General features: G+C 42.9%; 1 protein-coding gene across 4 annotated transcripts in view; it reads right to left on the bottom strand.

Moving 5' to 3' along the window:
* The window catches only part of brsk2a (BR serine/threonine kinase 2a), a 163,635-nt gene extending 147,551 nt beyond the window's left edge, over positions 1-16,084 (bottom strand). For 2 of the 4 annotated variants that reach the window (XM_038705513.1, XM_038705511.1), the window contains exon 1: positions 15,765-16,084. In XM_038705513.1, the coding sequence (XP_038561441.1) occupies positions 15,765-15,858 (94 nt within the window). In that variant the 5' untranslated portion in view covers positions 15,859-16,084. The remainder of the gene's footprint in view (positions 1-15,764) is intronic. The other 2 variants (XM_038705514.1, XM_038705515.1) reach the window with 1 other exon arrangement.
* Between the last annotated feature and the right edge of the window lie 601 nt (positions 16,085-16,685).

The following is a 16,685-nucleotide window of genomic DNA, read 5'->3' as shown; positions in this document are numbered from 1 at the left end:
CTGATGACATTATATTCCATTCAATTATACTCAGTCCCCCAGTGTAATTTGGCCTCCAGTGGATGAGTGAATGAGAAGCATCATCAAAGCCAACGGTAACAGCCTCACCTAACTCTCTTCTACAGGACTTTTCTCTCCATCTGTGTCTCTCGTCTCTCTCTGATCATAGCTGTTGGTGGAAAATGATGAACCCTGTATGCCGATTGGTCATATCAAGAAAATTTAGAAAGAGACAAAAGGAGGGGCAATGAAATAGTTTTGAGTAGACAGAGTGTTAACAAGCATCAATGCAATTACAAGTGGAGTCATATGACTATAACGATATTCAGTATATTCGTTACCATGGTGAGGGCAACCCGGTACGCAAGCAAAAAGGTGCAGTAAAACACATAAATAACAGGTATATAAATAACTGGCACTCCCACTCTCCCACCAACACGTGCTCCTGCAAAACGACATCTTCTTGCACTTGCAAGTATAGTATGAATATATATTAACGTGCATTTGTTTGAATGTGTGTTTGCGAGGGTGGGTGGGGTTATAGGAGGGTGACTGAATACAAGCAGAGGGGGGTCTGACTTTAGCATCACTTTCCCGATTGGAGCCGCTCACTGTGAGATGCTGACATGCTGTCTGAACTCACCGGGTGTGCCAGCACATGTGGCGTGCTTGCATGTGCTCGGTTTGTGTGTGTGTGTGTGTGAGTGACTACACTCAGCATCAGTAAAGTGTCGTTGTGACAGATCATTTCTCCAAAGCACAAAGGTATTTTTCTTATTGACTAACCCATGACCAAGGCTAGAGGGAGCATTTCTGCATTGTACTGAGAGACCAGTCAAACTGAGAAAACTCTTTCTCACACACAAGCGCCATGTGTGACATTTCTGACAGGTAGAGAGGTTTGAGACGACAACACACACATAAACACACACAAAGATCTCCTCTCACACTGTACATTACAACCTATATAAAAAGTCTCTGGGTCACTGGTAAAAGCCTAATATTGCCTGTGAGAGAAAAGACAGCATTAAGAAAGAAAGCCAGGGGAGTAGGCAGGCAGGAGGTGTTTGTGCTTACTGAGCACACAACATTATGTGTATGCCGGCCTTCCCACTTCAATATTAGGTAAAGCTGAAGAATACAGAAATTTTTAAAAGGTTTGTGGGAGACAACAATACTGAAGAAAGGGAAGAAATGCATTTACAGCTTATTGATTGTGTGTGAAGAATAGTGTCAGAAACAGGAGAGAGGGGGGTAAAATAATATTTTAGTCTTTTGAGGCATGTGTCACAAGAATAAATATTCAGGGGGGAAGGTACAGCAAGGAAAAATATATTTAGAAAGAGAGGGGGTTGGGATGAAGATACTGTAGGTAAGGAAGCAATCGAAGGGGTCATTCCTGTACTCCATTTCATTAACTTCACAGCGATAAGTGAGGATATCGTGGAGAGAGCCAAGGCAGTGAGGGAGACATGTTCACCGGTGATCCCATTAGGCTGAGAAAGGGTAATGCAGAGAGATGAAGGAAGAAAGTAATAGCAGGTTGACGCTGAAAGGAACAGGGAAAGTGGCGAGGGAGGTTAGGGACAGGAAGGAAGAGTTGGACAGGCAGACAAAAGGAGGAGAGCATGAAGATGAAGGAGGGGTGAGGGGAGCGAGGAAGAAGCTGATGGAAAAAGGAAAGCGAGCAGGGCAGGAAAAAGTACCCCTGAAAAAGAATGATGTTGGTAAAACCCATTAAAAGGCTGAGGATGTGGATTTAACTCATATCACTACAGGCTTGGGGAATTTGGGGAACCCCTATTAAAGCAAGGCTACCAGTGATTTTAATATGATGGGGATCATTTGCAATTTTTGATTGGAAATATGTGAGCAGTCAGGCAATTTAAAAGCTATTACATGTCCAAATAAAATAATATTTCGTAGGCTAATGTGGCTTGGCTTAATTAACTTGTTTTTACTAACTGGCTGAACTAATACAAACGCAGACCATTATTTGTGTTATTATAATTGGACTAATCACTCATCCAAATGATTAACATTTGAATTACTTTGGAAGTTAAATATTGCTTCTGTCAAAAAATGCAAACATAAGATTTTCCTTTTCTATTGTGGACAAGCCAGCTATTGTCATGTGCCACTAGACACAATTTTTTTAGGTTAAGGTTATAAAATTTAATAACAGCCTTGCGAAATGGCAAAGGCTCATTTATTAAAAGCGAAATATATAAAATCAAACATGGCTGTTTCAAGCAGTAACGATCCAACTGAGGCTTTAAGGCACATTTAGACTTGCCCTTCAAAGCACTGCGCAGCTAAATGAGGCGATCCATCACCTAATGCTTTTGCTAATAGCCACATATTGGACTTTTTAAATAACTAGCTGTGCAAGTTTAAAATGAATGAAGAGCTATCCTTTGGGAGAGGGCTACTGTATTATAAACACACTTTATTTCACATACACTCATTAAAAAAATAACCTAACACATACAAAAGACCTCTATTTTCTTAAGACAACAGCATGTGAAAGGTTACTATATGGTACTGTGTGAAACACAACAAAGTCACTCTTCATTGCACTCACAAAATTATCAAGCCATTATCGTGGACACAGATTCCAGGACAGAGAAGAGGAGAAGAAAATTGGTTCCTACTGTAGGTCCAGCTTTTACAGCATCCATTTCAGATGGAAAATGTCCACTGGTTTTTCTCAGCAGTGCTCTGTTCATCTTCTAATCACTGATAAGGTTACTAATGTCCTGAGGGGGACAGCATGTTTAAAGAGTGAACCTGATGAAGGTTAAGCCCCTCCAACCCTATGCTTAAATCACTGTCATTAGCTCCGTAGGCACCTCCACTTTGACCCCATCACCTCTGGCCCTCAGAGATTAATCACACATACAGACTAACACTGATACACGTGCATATATGCACTGGCAGATATTTGAAAACAAAAAGTGGTAAATGTCTATATTCATGTGATGTACTCTCTCTGTGCCGCTGAAGTCATTAAGGAGCATTGTGCATGTGTGTTTGGCTCATCTGAGGGTGATAAGAAAACAGTATTACATCCAAAGCAGCTTCATTCAGTTTATCAGATCCCTCGCAATGAATTATCTGGTCTTAATTAACCCAGCATAGGAAGCATCTGCATGCATGTACACAATGCTGCAAGAACGGGTATGTGAGTCAATTTTTAAAGGGCTGCAAGGTGGCCTTGGGTGCAATGCAACCTCTGTGTTTGAGGTTACAAAAAATAGTCACTGTACACAAACTGACATCCAAGCTAATACAACCCCCTCCTTTTCATAGTTAAATACATTTAAAACACATTCAAATAACATTAAAAACACAAGCTGCCTAGAAGCTGTCCTAAAGAGTACCATTCGTTTGCTTTAGCCATTAAACTGTTAAAGCGCCAGAAGGGAGATCAGTAATCAGGACTGCTTATATATCACCAGAGAGATAGAGGACCCTTCTCCCCTCTCCACCGACCACTCTTAGCCTCTCCGTAAGACATCAGAGACCGCCATGTGTGTGAGGCGCATGTAAAGACAAGGGTCACCTAGGGCAGAGAGCCACCATGTGAACCAGAAGGTCTGATGTGAGTCCTGGGACTCGCTAAATGAATCACTCCGTAGTCTGGACACATCCCGCCGCCCCAGGAGAGGGCCTCTGTGAGCTCTCGATACTCATCTCTTTGTATATGGGACTTTTCCTACGTGACACAGAAACCGCTACAGTATAATTCACAGGGAACAAGAGTACTTCATTAAAGGGCTCTTCAAAAGGGGGCAATGGCAGGACAGAGGGTCTTTTCCTAAAGTCAAACAAGACAAGGGGGGTATATTAACTACTCTCCTGGAGTGGGAGAACTAAAGACATGATGAATAAGGTGGCTTTCAAAGTTCAGCTCTCCTTTCATTGCATTAGTTTGACATACATTCTACAGTATATGTTTTAGAAAAGGAGCCGACTGTGTTTTTTGTGTGTGCATTTGTGTTTGTGTCCATGGGAGGCTCGGCCTATTTATAGTGTGTTTAGGGCAGAGAAAATGTGTCTTTTAATTAAAAGGTCTGCTTGATTTAGTGTGGTGCTTAGGGAGAGACAGACATGGAAAGAAAGAGGGAGAGCGGGAATAATATAAGAAGAGAGGAGGCCCACAGTAGGGCTAACACAAACCCAGCCATTAAGCACATCTCTCTCTGGCTTTATTGAGCCTGATCTAGTCTGGACTCATCATCAGCTGGGTTGGTAATTTCTGGAATAACACATATTATGCCATTTCAAATCATGTCTGTCTGCGGTTGCGTGTAAATGTATTCCTGTGTCTGTCTGTCAAGGGAGAATACAGAGCTGGGAACACACACACACACACACACACACAACCTCCTCCAGGTAAAAGTTTGAATATTTCATAAAGTCTCATTAAGGAGTGATATATAAGAGGTTGAAGTATAATGATACAGGCAAAGACAGAGTAATGAATTCAGGTCCCATGCAAGTCTAATCAGCTCAAGTCGTACAGACACAATCACAAACTTAAGGGCATTAGAAACGTGAGCCAACAACACCAAATGTTCCCCATTTCCAGGTCAGAACACGAGGCATCAACTCAGTCCAACTAAACTTTTGGAAGAAGGTCTTTATTTTTCATCCCTCTAAATTTCCCATTAGCAGGAGGAATGGCAACGTGAGCTGCACATTCTATTCAATTTATTTCCATTTACCTTATTTCAGACCAAGGAAAAATGAACTTCCCAACATGAAAACAACAACAACCATCATGTAAAAAGACACATAATACATGCTTTTTACTTATATCAATGTCCAATTACTATTACCATCTTCCCCTGTGGTTTGCTTACATAAAGTGTGATGATGCATTCTGCTCAAATCAGTCTTTACAAAGCAGTCACCATCTCTGGCCCATAAAGCCGACACAGGACATACTTCTTCCATTAGACATACTATGCTATTTAAATTAGACCATTTACACAAATACTCACTAATGGTTATGTGTGTTATTTGCTGCAAATGCTTTTCTTTTGAGAGGGGGGGCAATCTGTTTGCAATTCATGCACGATACAAGGCTCATAGTAACTGTGGTATTAAAAAAATAAGCGCTGCAGATAAACCCATAGCCACTATAGTATATGTGTATGAATGTCCACTGTATTGTATAAGGTGTATTTTTTTCACATTCATACTTGCTTGTGAATCTGTGTGAATGTGGGTGCGTGAAACTGAATGAATGTACGTACATGCTGTGTGTGCCATGCCCTTGCGTCTCTACAGCTTGTCAAGTATATACCTTAAGGGAGTACATGTTAAGATTTAATTGGATTCCTTCCGCTATTGTGCAGTCCCACAACATTATGGCTTGTCCAGCCCTGAACCGCTGCCAGTGAGATCACATCATGTATGAAATAAGCCCTACCTGAGCAGAATGGCAGTACCAGGCCTGCAGGCAGCAGGGGCATACCCTAGGCACGAACTGAGGAACGTGGGAGCAGGAAGAAGAGGGTTCATGGATACAGAAACAGAAATAGAAAAAGGGGAGTAGATTTTGCTGTATTAAGCTAACCATAATAATCAAATTCTGAGATTAGATGCATACAATGGGAAGTAGTTCTGCTATTATATCTGCTTTGTTACAGATGGAATAGCAGCCATTATGCCATATGTTCCTTTCAGTCTTCCCTGTGCTATCAAAACAGTCTATGCACAGTGTACTATTGACATTTGTTGTAATAAATTCAAATAAATTCTTCATTTAAAAGGCAGGAAGTCAGTTTCATCAACTATTGAATGAGTGAGGTGGGGTGTCATCCTCAACTCACAAACTAAAACAATGCCATTACTATTTGTTTGAGTGATGTGGTCTGTATGTTGTGGTCTAAATGTTTCCCGGCACCATGACCATATCTTCTTGAGAGAAGCATTCAGATGAAATTTCCCTCCCAAAAAACATGAAAAGATGCAGTGAATAAACTCAGGACTACTTTTTAAAATAAACCCAGAGGAAGTTGCTACTGTATGTCCAACAAAGCAAACAGGTGGAGAGTGCATTACACAAAGAGAAAGCTAACGGTCATAATGATCATAATAATACATTCACATGACTCACGCAGTGAAACACGCACAGGGCTGCATATGTCGTCAGTTTTTCTCAAACCCACACAGGCTTGTGTATGCAGAGACATTGACACCGACAAATGGACATGGACACTGTTGGCTCACATTCAAGATCTCATTATACAAACTATAATACATCAAAACAATACTGAGGACAACAGCTGACCAACCAAAATAACAACTTACTCTTGCACATGAAAATGTGTCTCCGTGTTGCTATGGCTACTGACTCTTCATGTCAAAGCGCGGAGACTATAAAATGTGCAAGTCACTACATCAGCTACATCAATTAGGTTTTGTATAGACTGACTTTGCAAAGTGCCTGCACTGACATGTAAACTCTTGTGAGGTTAAACAGAGGACGGGATTAAAGAGTAAAGGAGCAAAATGCCTAAATTTCCTAAAGGCGTGTGTGTGTGTATGTGTGTGTGTGTGTGTGTGTGTGTGTGTGTGTGTGTGTGTGTGTGTGTGAGTGTGTCCTCAGGCTCCATGCTATGAGCAGTTGTTCCTGCTGTGGCTGCCTTTCCTCCAGTGATGACGTCAAAGCTCTGCTGCAGTCACCGGGAGAGCTGGGATTCCTGTAGAAACTAAAATCATCCACTGAACAGCACATTCCTGTGTCTGTGTTTGTATGCGTGTGTGCGCGCGCATCTGTGTTCTGGATTTGAATGATTATACAGGCACTGACCCTGAGTGGCTTTATTGCTGTGACACTTTTTCTCACTCAGAGGCTGTCTCCTGTTGTGAGCCCCTCTCTGTCTGTCTCATGTTCATCCACGTCCCATGAGCTACAGCTCTCAGACGCTGTTATGTATCGGCACAGAGCCCATAAAACAGGAGCACGTGGTGCACACTAAAACACAAGTACACACACAAACACACAACAGCGCAAAACACAGCAGCCACCTCAGAAATAAGCAGCTTTTAGTGATGAATAAAAAGAAGTCAACCATCTGGGATAAAGAGATGAAACCTTCCCCTACTTCATCACTCTTTTCCTTAATCACTCCATCAACTGTTCCATTAGTCAGTATTGAGTGCAAAAAAAGAGAGCGAGACATAAGAAATGACGCCAAGACTGGAAAACACAAGTTATGAAGAAAGAAGGAACACAAGATGGAAAAAAGCAGAGTACTCCAGCTGGATTGAAAAAGGCCATAACCTCACTGCAGTATAGAATTGGATTTACTGACTAAGATTTTTTGCCTATTGAAAGGAAGACCAAACATATCATTAGTTTCAGACTGTAGAGCCTGTTTTTATAAACCATGACAGAAGAACTGGTGTAAGATTATTGGTCAGGTCACATGAAAGCATATAGAACATGCAGTAAAGTGGAAATAGTTTGGTGATGCATCATAGATTATGAATCCGGCAGCTGATCTTTAGGTGTTTATAGGGTTACTCTGAGTATACTGCAGCCTCCTATTAAAAGGGGTTACATCACAACACAGGGAGAAAGCTAAAAGCTTGTTGGTGAACCGACAATAGAAATAGGGCAAAATCCAAATGGGAGACCGTGCTGCCCGTATTAAAAGATTTATGCAGCAATAATTTCACAAACCAGTACAGCACTACAAGGCCAGAGATCTGGAGGAAAGTAGTACAGGCTGAACCTACAATTCAGGCCAGATGGGGGAAAAACACAAAGACTCAAACCAGACTCACTCTCTCATGTATGACATCTTCCTGTGATCGCATTTCATCCTAATACATAGTCGTGACAGAGGACTTGACCTGGCAGCAGACTCAAAGCACTGACCCATTCTCTGATGAAGTGGCAATACAGGAAAAGCAAACAGAAGAAACAGTTTGTGTTGGCTGGACCACTGATGCAGTGACACCTGTGATCCAGGTGGTTTTTCTGTAAACTGGCTACACCACTCCAACTCGTCAGAATGGCCAACTGAGCCCACCCTCCTTCCTCTAACCATGAATAACAGACTCCTTGATGTTCCCAGCTGAGATAAAAGAAGTCGAACTGGCTAACATAGTGCTAATTCTCTTTAGTCTGGCCAAGTATCAGAAGTCGGTGCCACAGAGACAAGCAGCCAGCACAGGTTGTTGGTTTGTGACCAGTCATGCTCATCTAACCTAATCTCATTGAGGGCTGTCTGCTTCACTTCACATGCCAAGCCACATCTCAGGTGTTTCAGGCATGGGCGACATTGTGCCTCATAGCCCAAAGTGCTGACAACATAGCAAGTGGCAGTGAAAACTCTGAATGCATCACAATTACCCTGCCCCTTCCATCTGGGATGCGCTGTACACAGTAAATGAGCACACATTTTCATTCATGTACTTTTTCTTGGAAAACAGTCCAAGGGGATTTGACAGGAGCAGGTATGCCGAAGCAAAGGCACTGTTTTGTGAAATTTAAAAGTCACTTATTCACTGTATTCACACTGGAAATGCAATAATACTTCAGTAAGCAAAACTGAGACACTGATATTTTCTTAATGGCAAGACATCCCAAGTGAAATGGCTAATTTGGTTAAATATGTAAATTTAAGCAACTTCTATACTTTAATACTAAACATTAAAAATGAAAATAAAGTACACTTGATTTTATCTTGTCTATGTGAATGAGTATTCAATTTAAAAACAGTTGAAACAGGAACATTCTCAAAATGTTATCCTAAAATTTTATGATTATATTTTATAATTGAAAAAAATAGGCATATCTTACAGGTAATATTAGCCACTGTCACAGTTTAAGTACTAAAATGAATTTTTTGGACAAAATGAAAAAGAAAAAAATCTTTATTTACCATATTGTAACTTTCTTATTTAAATGTTATATTTTAAGGCAGGTCTATGACAACCCCTGCTGTGTGAATTCTATAAGTGTGTGCTGCGGCATTTAGAAAACTGTACCAAAGTCAAGGTCACTGGCCCACCCATCTATTTGTTAATGGATAAGGTACAGCAGGGCAGACAGCAATGGGGGGATGAGCACAGAGCTTCCCCCCTGATCTGAGGACAGCCTGCCAAGGCTAGCTGAGCTGACAGCAACTAAAGCCGAGGCTCCCCACATGTGCTAATCTCCCAGATTTAAATGGGAACACAGCACACAGCGCAGAGCACAGAGCAGAGCAAGCCTGTCTGATCCATGACCGTATGTCTGAGCACACGCACAAGCACACGGCCTGCACAAGCATGCACATGACATACACATGCAGCGCACATGTGAAAATACATTCAGTCATACATTCAATCACATACTCATTGCCACAGTCACATTTAAATAATTCAGATAAAGACAAACTTGCATCTATAGGATGATGTTAACTTTAGATTGCAGCCACTTAAAGAGCAAGAGAGGGAGAGAGAGAGAGAGCATTCCCTTTCTTTCTTCAAGAGGGCAGACTGGGAACCAACAAGAATAAGGGAAACCATGACAACCAGACAACCAACATTGGCAACCAACTCAGTGTTCTCACAGTCAGAGCCAGACAGGCGGCTCAGCAAGGGTTAATCTGAGCTGGGTGAGGGAGGAGAGAGAGAAACAGGCTGATTAAGCCTACTGCTGTGTGCATAGACATGTAATATACTGTATGTCTTAAATGCCCCATGTTGGCAAAGGCCAAAAGATGTGGCAGCTGACTTCATGACCAGCTGAAAGCTTGGCAGCATCAAGACTGGGGCTGGTACAGCAGAGCAAATCAACACACATATTTTATTGAAGTAACAGTGTATAAATGTAACAACTTGGAGCACCGGTGAAAAGAGCAATGGTGTGTTTCTGCTTGAAATCTCTCTGCTTTGCTGGAAAACTAGCACAATGAATTTCTAAATAGCACGAGGCGATGACACATTACACGAAACACAGCAGCCGAGCCGGGCAATAAAGAAATTGGCAGAGTGAGAGAAAAACATTGTGCTTGTATGAGCACAGATGTGTGTGTAGAGTGTCTTGGTATAAATGAGAGAAAATGGACCCCGGAACCATGTCCACCTAACCTGATTCTTCACACTATATACGTAACATGGCAGAGAAACACTGGCAGTGGATGGTGGGACTGAAACCCAAATAGGATGCAATGGAGCCTTTCCAAGAAATACACACAAATACACACACTCATTCATGATTTCCCACAGAGCAATCCAGCAATCCTTCACTTATTCACTGACCTCAGAATCTAAAGATTGAGCCCTTTTCTTCTCTGGGGGTCAGCAATAGAGAGATGAAAATCAGGGAGGAGGGGAGAATAATGAAGAGAATGATCAATACTTTGCCTTAATTAATAACCTCCACTGCATTCAGAACGTTCAAGACAGCTTCGTGCTGTCTCAGTTCAAGGTGTTTTTTTTTTTTTCCTTCTACTCCTCCTCCTCGCGTTCGTCCTTCTCTCTCCTCCCCCCCAGTTCTCCACCTCTTTCCTCATCATTAATCTCTGAAAATCGTTGGCTACATACATTCCTCCCAATCGATACAATTCCACAGAGGTCTTGTCTGATTTACCACATGGCTGAATCCCTGTATGAATCTTGACTGGCCAGGGGAAGCGGGACAGGGAGGGAGAGAGATGGAGTGAGTCGGATGAGAGGAGAGGAGCACTAAATGACAGAGACCATCATCATTATATAACCGCAGTCAAAGTCACAGACAGTGAAAAGACAGCAGGCTATGTCCCGGTTCCATTTACTTAAGAGTTTCTGTGTGTGTGCATGTATTGTCCAGAAATGAAACTCTGATGCAACAGTGCTCCCACACACATGTATACACAGTTGACGGTATATTTCAGAAGTGCTACAGTATGTATCAGCTGAGGCACAGACATACTTCCACCATTTAGGATACATTTGAGGGCTCAGGGAGCCAACAGCTGAGACCATGCAGGCTTGGTTCTACAGCTCTGATCCAGCTTGCTAACACAGGGCGCTACCCAGCTGGGAGCAACACACTCCAGCCATTGGGTCAGGGTTTCTCTCTTGAATCTCTGAACAGGCCCACTGAAACATGGGTCTATCATCGCAGCCTTTCATTTATTCCCCTTGCTCACCAATTTTAGGTCAAAGCTGCCAACTTTTTCTGGGTAATCTTGCAAACACAGGGGAGATAGACACCTGTGTTTGAGCTCAACATGGGCATCAAGATTATTTTAACAGCAAGGGGCTACAGGTCAGACAGAGTTCGAGCACCTGCACTGGTCACAAGCAACACACACACACACACACACGAGCACACAGATGCATCTAGTTTCTGTGGATTTGCCAAGTGGTTTTCCATTGACATCAATGACTGAGCATTCCCTCCTCACTTGTCATCATCAGGAATATCATGTGCTGTGTAACAGTATGGATTTCTTCCACCAGACAGGAAATCTTTGGGAGTGCCCATTGATCTGAATCCACCACCCCCGGTTCACCAGCTATCAATCAACGTCAAATAGCAGTTTTCGTGACCGTGCAATGCACCAGACTCCCAGAACAGTCTCGTTAATGAGTGCATGTGTAAATATATGAAAAGAAAGACAAATGAGAGTTTGTCTTTCACTCTTTCGTACACAGTCACACAAATGCAGCCAAACGCTGAAACAGTGAACCCCACAGTAAGAGCTACAAACTGGCTAACTCTTTGCTGACATGGACAACAAAAACAGCTTAAATGCCTTGTAAGCCAGGTGAACCCAGAACAAAAACTCTCCAGCAGAAAGACAGAAACATAGTGAGCTACATAGTGAAAGACAGAGCGAGACACAACATCACAGGCAGTTTTTTGTCAGATGAACAGTCAATATGAAAGACCCTGAAGCACAGATGATTTCACTCTCTAAACGTCAATCAATGAATCAAGGAGCCTACACATCAACCTCCAACTCTTAGCCTGTCAATATCCAAGTCTTGCAAAAAAACAGGGACTTACACTAGATTAACAGGAGGTATTTTCAAGACAATGGGCCACTATTCCACTAATCAACAGCCTTCAGGAACGTAAAGTAAAGGCAAAGCACGGCAGTGTTTTCTGATGCATTAGTGGAACACAGCAGTGTTTCAGCCCATCTTAAGTCATTGCACTGGCAAAAACACAAATCCACAATCTCCAGCTTTGTCAAACAAAGCTTTAAGATTCTGAAATACAAGAAGGCTGTTCCTCCAAACCTGTTACTCCAAACCCATTGAAACATTCAAAGGGAGTTCTAAATTTGAATAATGCATTGCACTGTGACATTGATTAGAGGCTCATGAGGCTAATACAGAACATCATCCAACATGAGAGACTAAACATGGGGCTAATTCAGTGTTCAGTGTGAAAAAAATAAGTTGATTGGCAATTGTGCAGAGATACAGTGTAAGAGTTATGAGGAAAACTGTTGACACAGTTCACATCCAGATACCTACTCAGTACAGGACCTATACCATTTCACAGACACAGTGCCCTGGCCAGGTTCCGCCATTCAAGCACAATAACTCTGTCTTTGGCTTGAAAATGGTCTCCATGCTTCTGTGGGTTTAGCCTCAATCAGTAGCCAGCCATGCAGGCACTCCATATCTATACACTCAAATCAGGCCCAATGACCACCTGACAAAGACAGAATCGTGCACATGATCTGCAGATGTGAAGAGAGATATGGGTCATATCAGAGACTGACAGACAGGCCTGGTGTACATTGAACAAATACTTTCTCAATCTGTTCTGAGTAGAAAAAACTGTAAAGACGTGCATCCTACTGTTTGCACTGTGCATGTAACATTGTTGCAGAACTGTCCTATGCATTTCAACATCCACAGTAAGTTGCTTAGCTTGAGTGTGCCAGCCAATGCTACCTTTGGGCCACGTGAGTGCGTGAGTGAGAGCCGAGGAGACTTTGGCTGTGTAGGGGATTAGATCAGGAAGCCAGAACCAATGTGGTGGCCGTGTGTGTGTGTGTGTGTGTGTGTGTGTGTGTGTGTGTGTGTGTGTGTGTGTGTCTCAGGACAAGGACTAATCACTTAATGAACACGGAACAGCACCACTCCTCTGAGCAGGACAGCCAGATCAACCAGAGGCCTTCCACTTTCTCCCCTCTAATAATACCAGCCAACCGCAGCCTGGTAAAGCTCACAGGGGATATAGCCCACTGGACGGTCCCAGCTGCCACTCATGATCGAGCCCAGCCCATTGGGTGCTCACAGTTGCTAGGCCAACCCTTTCTGTGGGGCCTGGGAAAGAAATCTGAAGGATTAACGAATAGTTAATGGGCGAATGGAATATTATGCACTGTCATTAATCTAAAATAGGTTTGGCATGGACTAGCTACACAGACGCCAGTAACCAAATTATTTTTCTAACACTGAACACACACACACGCACACACACACAATGCTGAGCTGAGCAGCTATGGCTGCACATTTGAAACATGAAAATGTAATTGGAAAAACCCAAGCCAAAAGCATTCAAGACGAATATACAGTACATCATTTAATTAGAATTTTCTGTCTAAGTGAAAAATCGTTAAAATTCTCCCAATTGAAAGTCAAATTGGTTTGACATGCGAGCCGAGTCATGGTCCACACTGACCTGTGACTTACTGCGCTTCCATGGGTCTGACATCGGAGGCTGGCAAGAAAACGCATCTAAATCTGCCTCAACACTCACATAAACACATCCTCAGCCGTGGATGATCTCAGAGAAACCGTATTATTAAATGTCTTTACTCAGCAGACCGCAGTGCCACCTCTATACCACCAAAAACAGCCATTAGACACTGAAAGTAAGACGACTCTGGCTGTGAGAGATCCTCCTGTGAACACAAATGATTAAATATGAGTAGCAGGAAAACAGGAGACTAGTCAAGGTGTTTTAATGCTGCATTTGTTATTAATCTGTAATGAACAAACCAACTGGAACATAGCCTACAACAGTAATTTCCATCGCTAGATCAGTCATCACATTGCAGATATAGAGAGAATGCAAGAGCTACACTGACTATGGATGCAGCAATTTCAAATGAATGAGGGACTTGTGTATGTATTTAAAATGCCCTGTAATGTCCTACAGTCAAAGAGGGGGGCAGAGTCTGTAGGGCAGGAGCGAGAAAAATTAAAAGGCTGCATGTGGTGAGGCACAAGTGCACAGAAAGTTGTGATGCATTCATGGTGAAACAATTCCAAACCCTTTTCTAGCATGTAGGGCAACCTAAATGGCACTTAATGGGCATTTTCTACATTTTAAGGCCACTCATTAGTGAACTGCATCACGTTTTCGCCACTGGATGGGCTGCCTACAGGGCAATTTACCACGTTTACTTGCACATTTCATACCATACAGACACTTTTGGAGCATTTTTTCAAACATGGGGGCACCAGAGTCTACCAGTGCCAACACCATGGGAAGGCAAAGAGACAAACTCCATTAATGAACACCGGGGACTCGCCAGGTGAATGAAGTGACCAGGAGAATATTTCAAGAAAGCATACTGTCTGACAGAACACAAAAACACACACACACACACACACACACACACACGGCTGCTCAGCATGACCAGCTGGACTGGGTAGGGGAAGTAACGCCTATTGTAGCCGTTTTAGACAACAGATGGGAGGAAAATCTCTCAGCAGAGAGGAGAGGAGTGGAGAGGAGAGGAAAAGTCTTTGACTCTCTCCCTCTCTCTGTCCCTCTTTAGGGGTGGTGAGCTTACAGAGCATGCTGCATCACTCTTGCCATCTTTGCCTACACAGGGCTGCGCCAGCCTCTCCTTTCGCATGGCTCCACTGGCTGCATGTAGTTGACCGCATTTTCACTGTACAGTCACCAATGCTGACAACAGGGCTGAACTACCATACAGTACTCATACACAGTACTCATACACAAGCAAGCCTTACCTACAATAACAGTCAAGCATCACCTAAAATAGCATGAAATATTAAAGAATTAAGTCCTCTTTTGCTATTAACTGTAGCCAACATGTGCTACTATATGCAACTTCAACAAACTGCAGTGTCATTGCTGTCTATGCTGAGCTAAAACATGTGCTCATTATTCAAAAAGCCCAGTTACATCCGCTGGGGTGTATGAATACAGATCAGTGTAGCTCTTATTTCCCAGTTCTGTGAGCAGCTCATGGTGTAATCTGTCAAGGTGGGACCCTCTACTCCACATCGGAGGAAACCCACGTATCACAGTCAGAGCCTATAGGAGAAACGCCAGCCTCCTTGCCTGCCTCCTTGCCTGCCTGCCTGCCTGCGGACTAAGAATAGATCAATGTATCAGGCAAATCGGGATTAACGCGGTGTGCTCCAATCACAGGACACACACACACACGCACGCAAAAAGTTCATTTTCATAACCCATCACCCTGTCATCGTTTTTGGTGTTGGAAGGTTTCCACGTTGCTCTGCTCCTGGATACACACACACACACACACACAGTCCAACGCCAACGCACAACCAACAAACCAATATAAAGCAACATCATCTAAATCCCTACTCGTCCCACTGTGTGAACAACGATTATGTCAGCTCATCGGAGAAACAACAACCTCCGAAATTCCCCACGAGGCTCGGCAGGTGTTTGTAACTAAGCGCTTAGTTATTTATCACCTGCAGACACCCAGCCGGCCAAATTTCAACTCGCTGCGGAGCGCTCCGAAAATAAATTGTGCAATTAAAGGGGATGCAGTGAGCAAGCTGTCCCAACTAACCTGTCTGTCCTTTCCCGAGCGTCTTCTCCAAACGGTAAGGTCCCACATAATTGGCATGTTGGGCACCACTGTTGTCTTTACCGGACGATGACATGTCGAATCTGTGTGAAAATTAGACACTTTACAATAAAGCGTAGACAATTAAGCACTCCTCGCTGGAGGTCCAAGGCGCTGTTCAGCTCCAGCTCCACAGCCTCTTCTCTTCCTCTCGCTCTTTCTCTGTCGCTTTCTGGCTCTTTTTCCTTACCTCACTCGCTTTTTGAGGAGGTGAGGTTGTCTCTTTCTCTCCTCTTTTCTCCTATCGCTGCAGACGAGCCGCAAGTGCCTTGAATATCATTGTCGGTGGACGCTGCGCTGCCGCTGTGCGTCTGTGGGAGGTGCTGCGGAGCCGTCGGAGATGATTGACAGCAGATACAGCCAACCAGAGAGCCGAAAACCCTATGCGCTGCCGCCCAATTTCTTGTTGCTGGAGCATTTTTGCTTTTTCCAGAAAAGTTGCAGGTTGCGGTCAAGAGAGTTTAAACCCACATAAACTCATTTAACTTGTAATGTAATTATTTTAGAGCAAAATGGAGGACACAGGAACACAACCTAGAACATGACGACTGGCTCTTCTTGAGGGTGAAAGATCAATTAAGGACTTTTTGAAAACACAAAAGATTTTTGTTATTTCTGTTGTCAACCAGCTGTTAACATCTTTTGTTGAAGATCATCTTCAAGACAGGCTATAAAAAGTATCCATCTCTAAATTATGGCTAATGTGTGAACAAAGTTACCTTGTTAAAAATTATTAAAATGGGATCTACTCCTTCTCCCTCATTAGAAAATCCAGAAACCATGATGATCATATATGTAGTATAAAGTAACAATAAACAAAACATATTTTTGAGGTTTTTGTGTTTTACCTTTTTCTTTTGTGTT

This window comes from Micropterus salmoides, unplaced genomic scaffold, assembly GCF_014851395.1.
Source record: "Micropterus salmoides isolate LMB-PRFRI ecotype aquatic unplaced genomic scaffold, ASM1485139v1 Ms_hic_scaffold_8, whole genome shotgun sequence".
In the NCBI taxonomy this organism is placed as follows: Eukaryota; Metazoa; Chordata; class Actinopteri; order Centrarchiformes; family Centrarchidae; genus Micropterus; species Micropterus salmoides.
The sequence above is the reverse complement of the archived record's forward strand: the minus strand, read 5'-3'. Positions and strand labels throughout refer to the sequence as shown.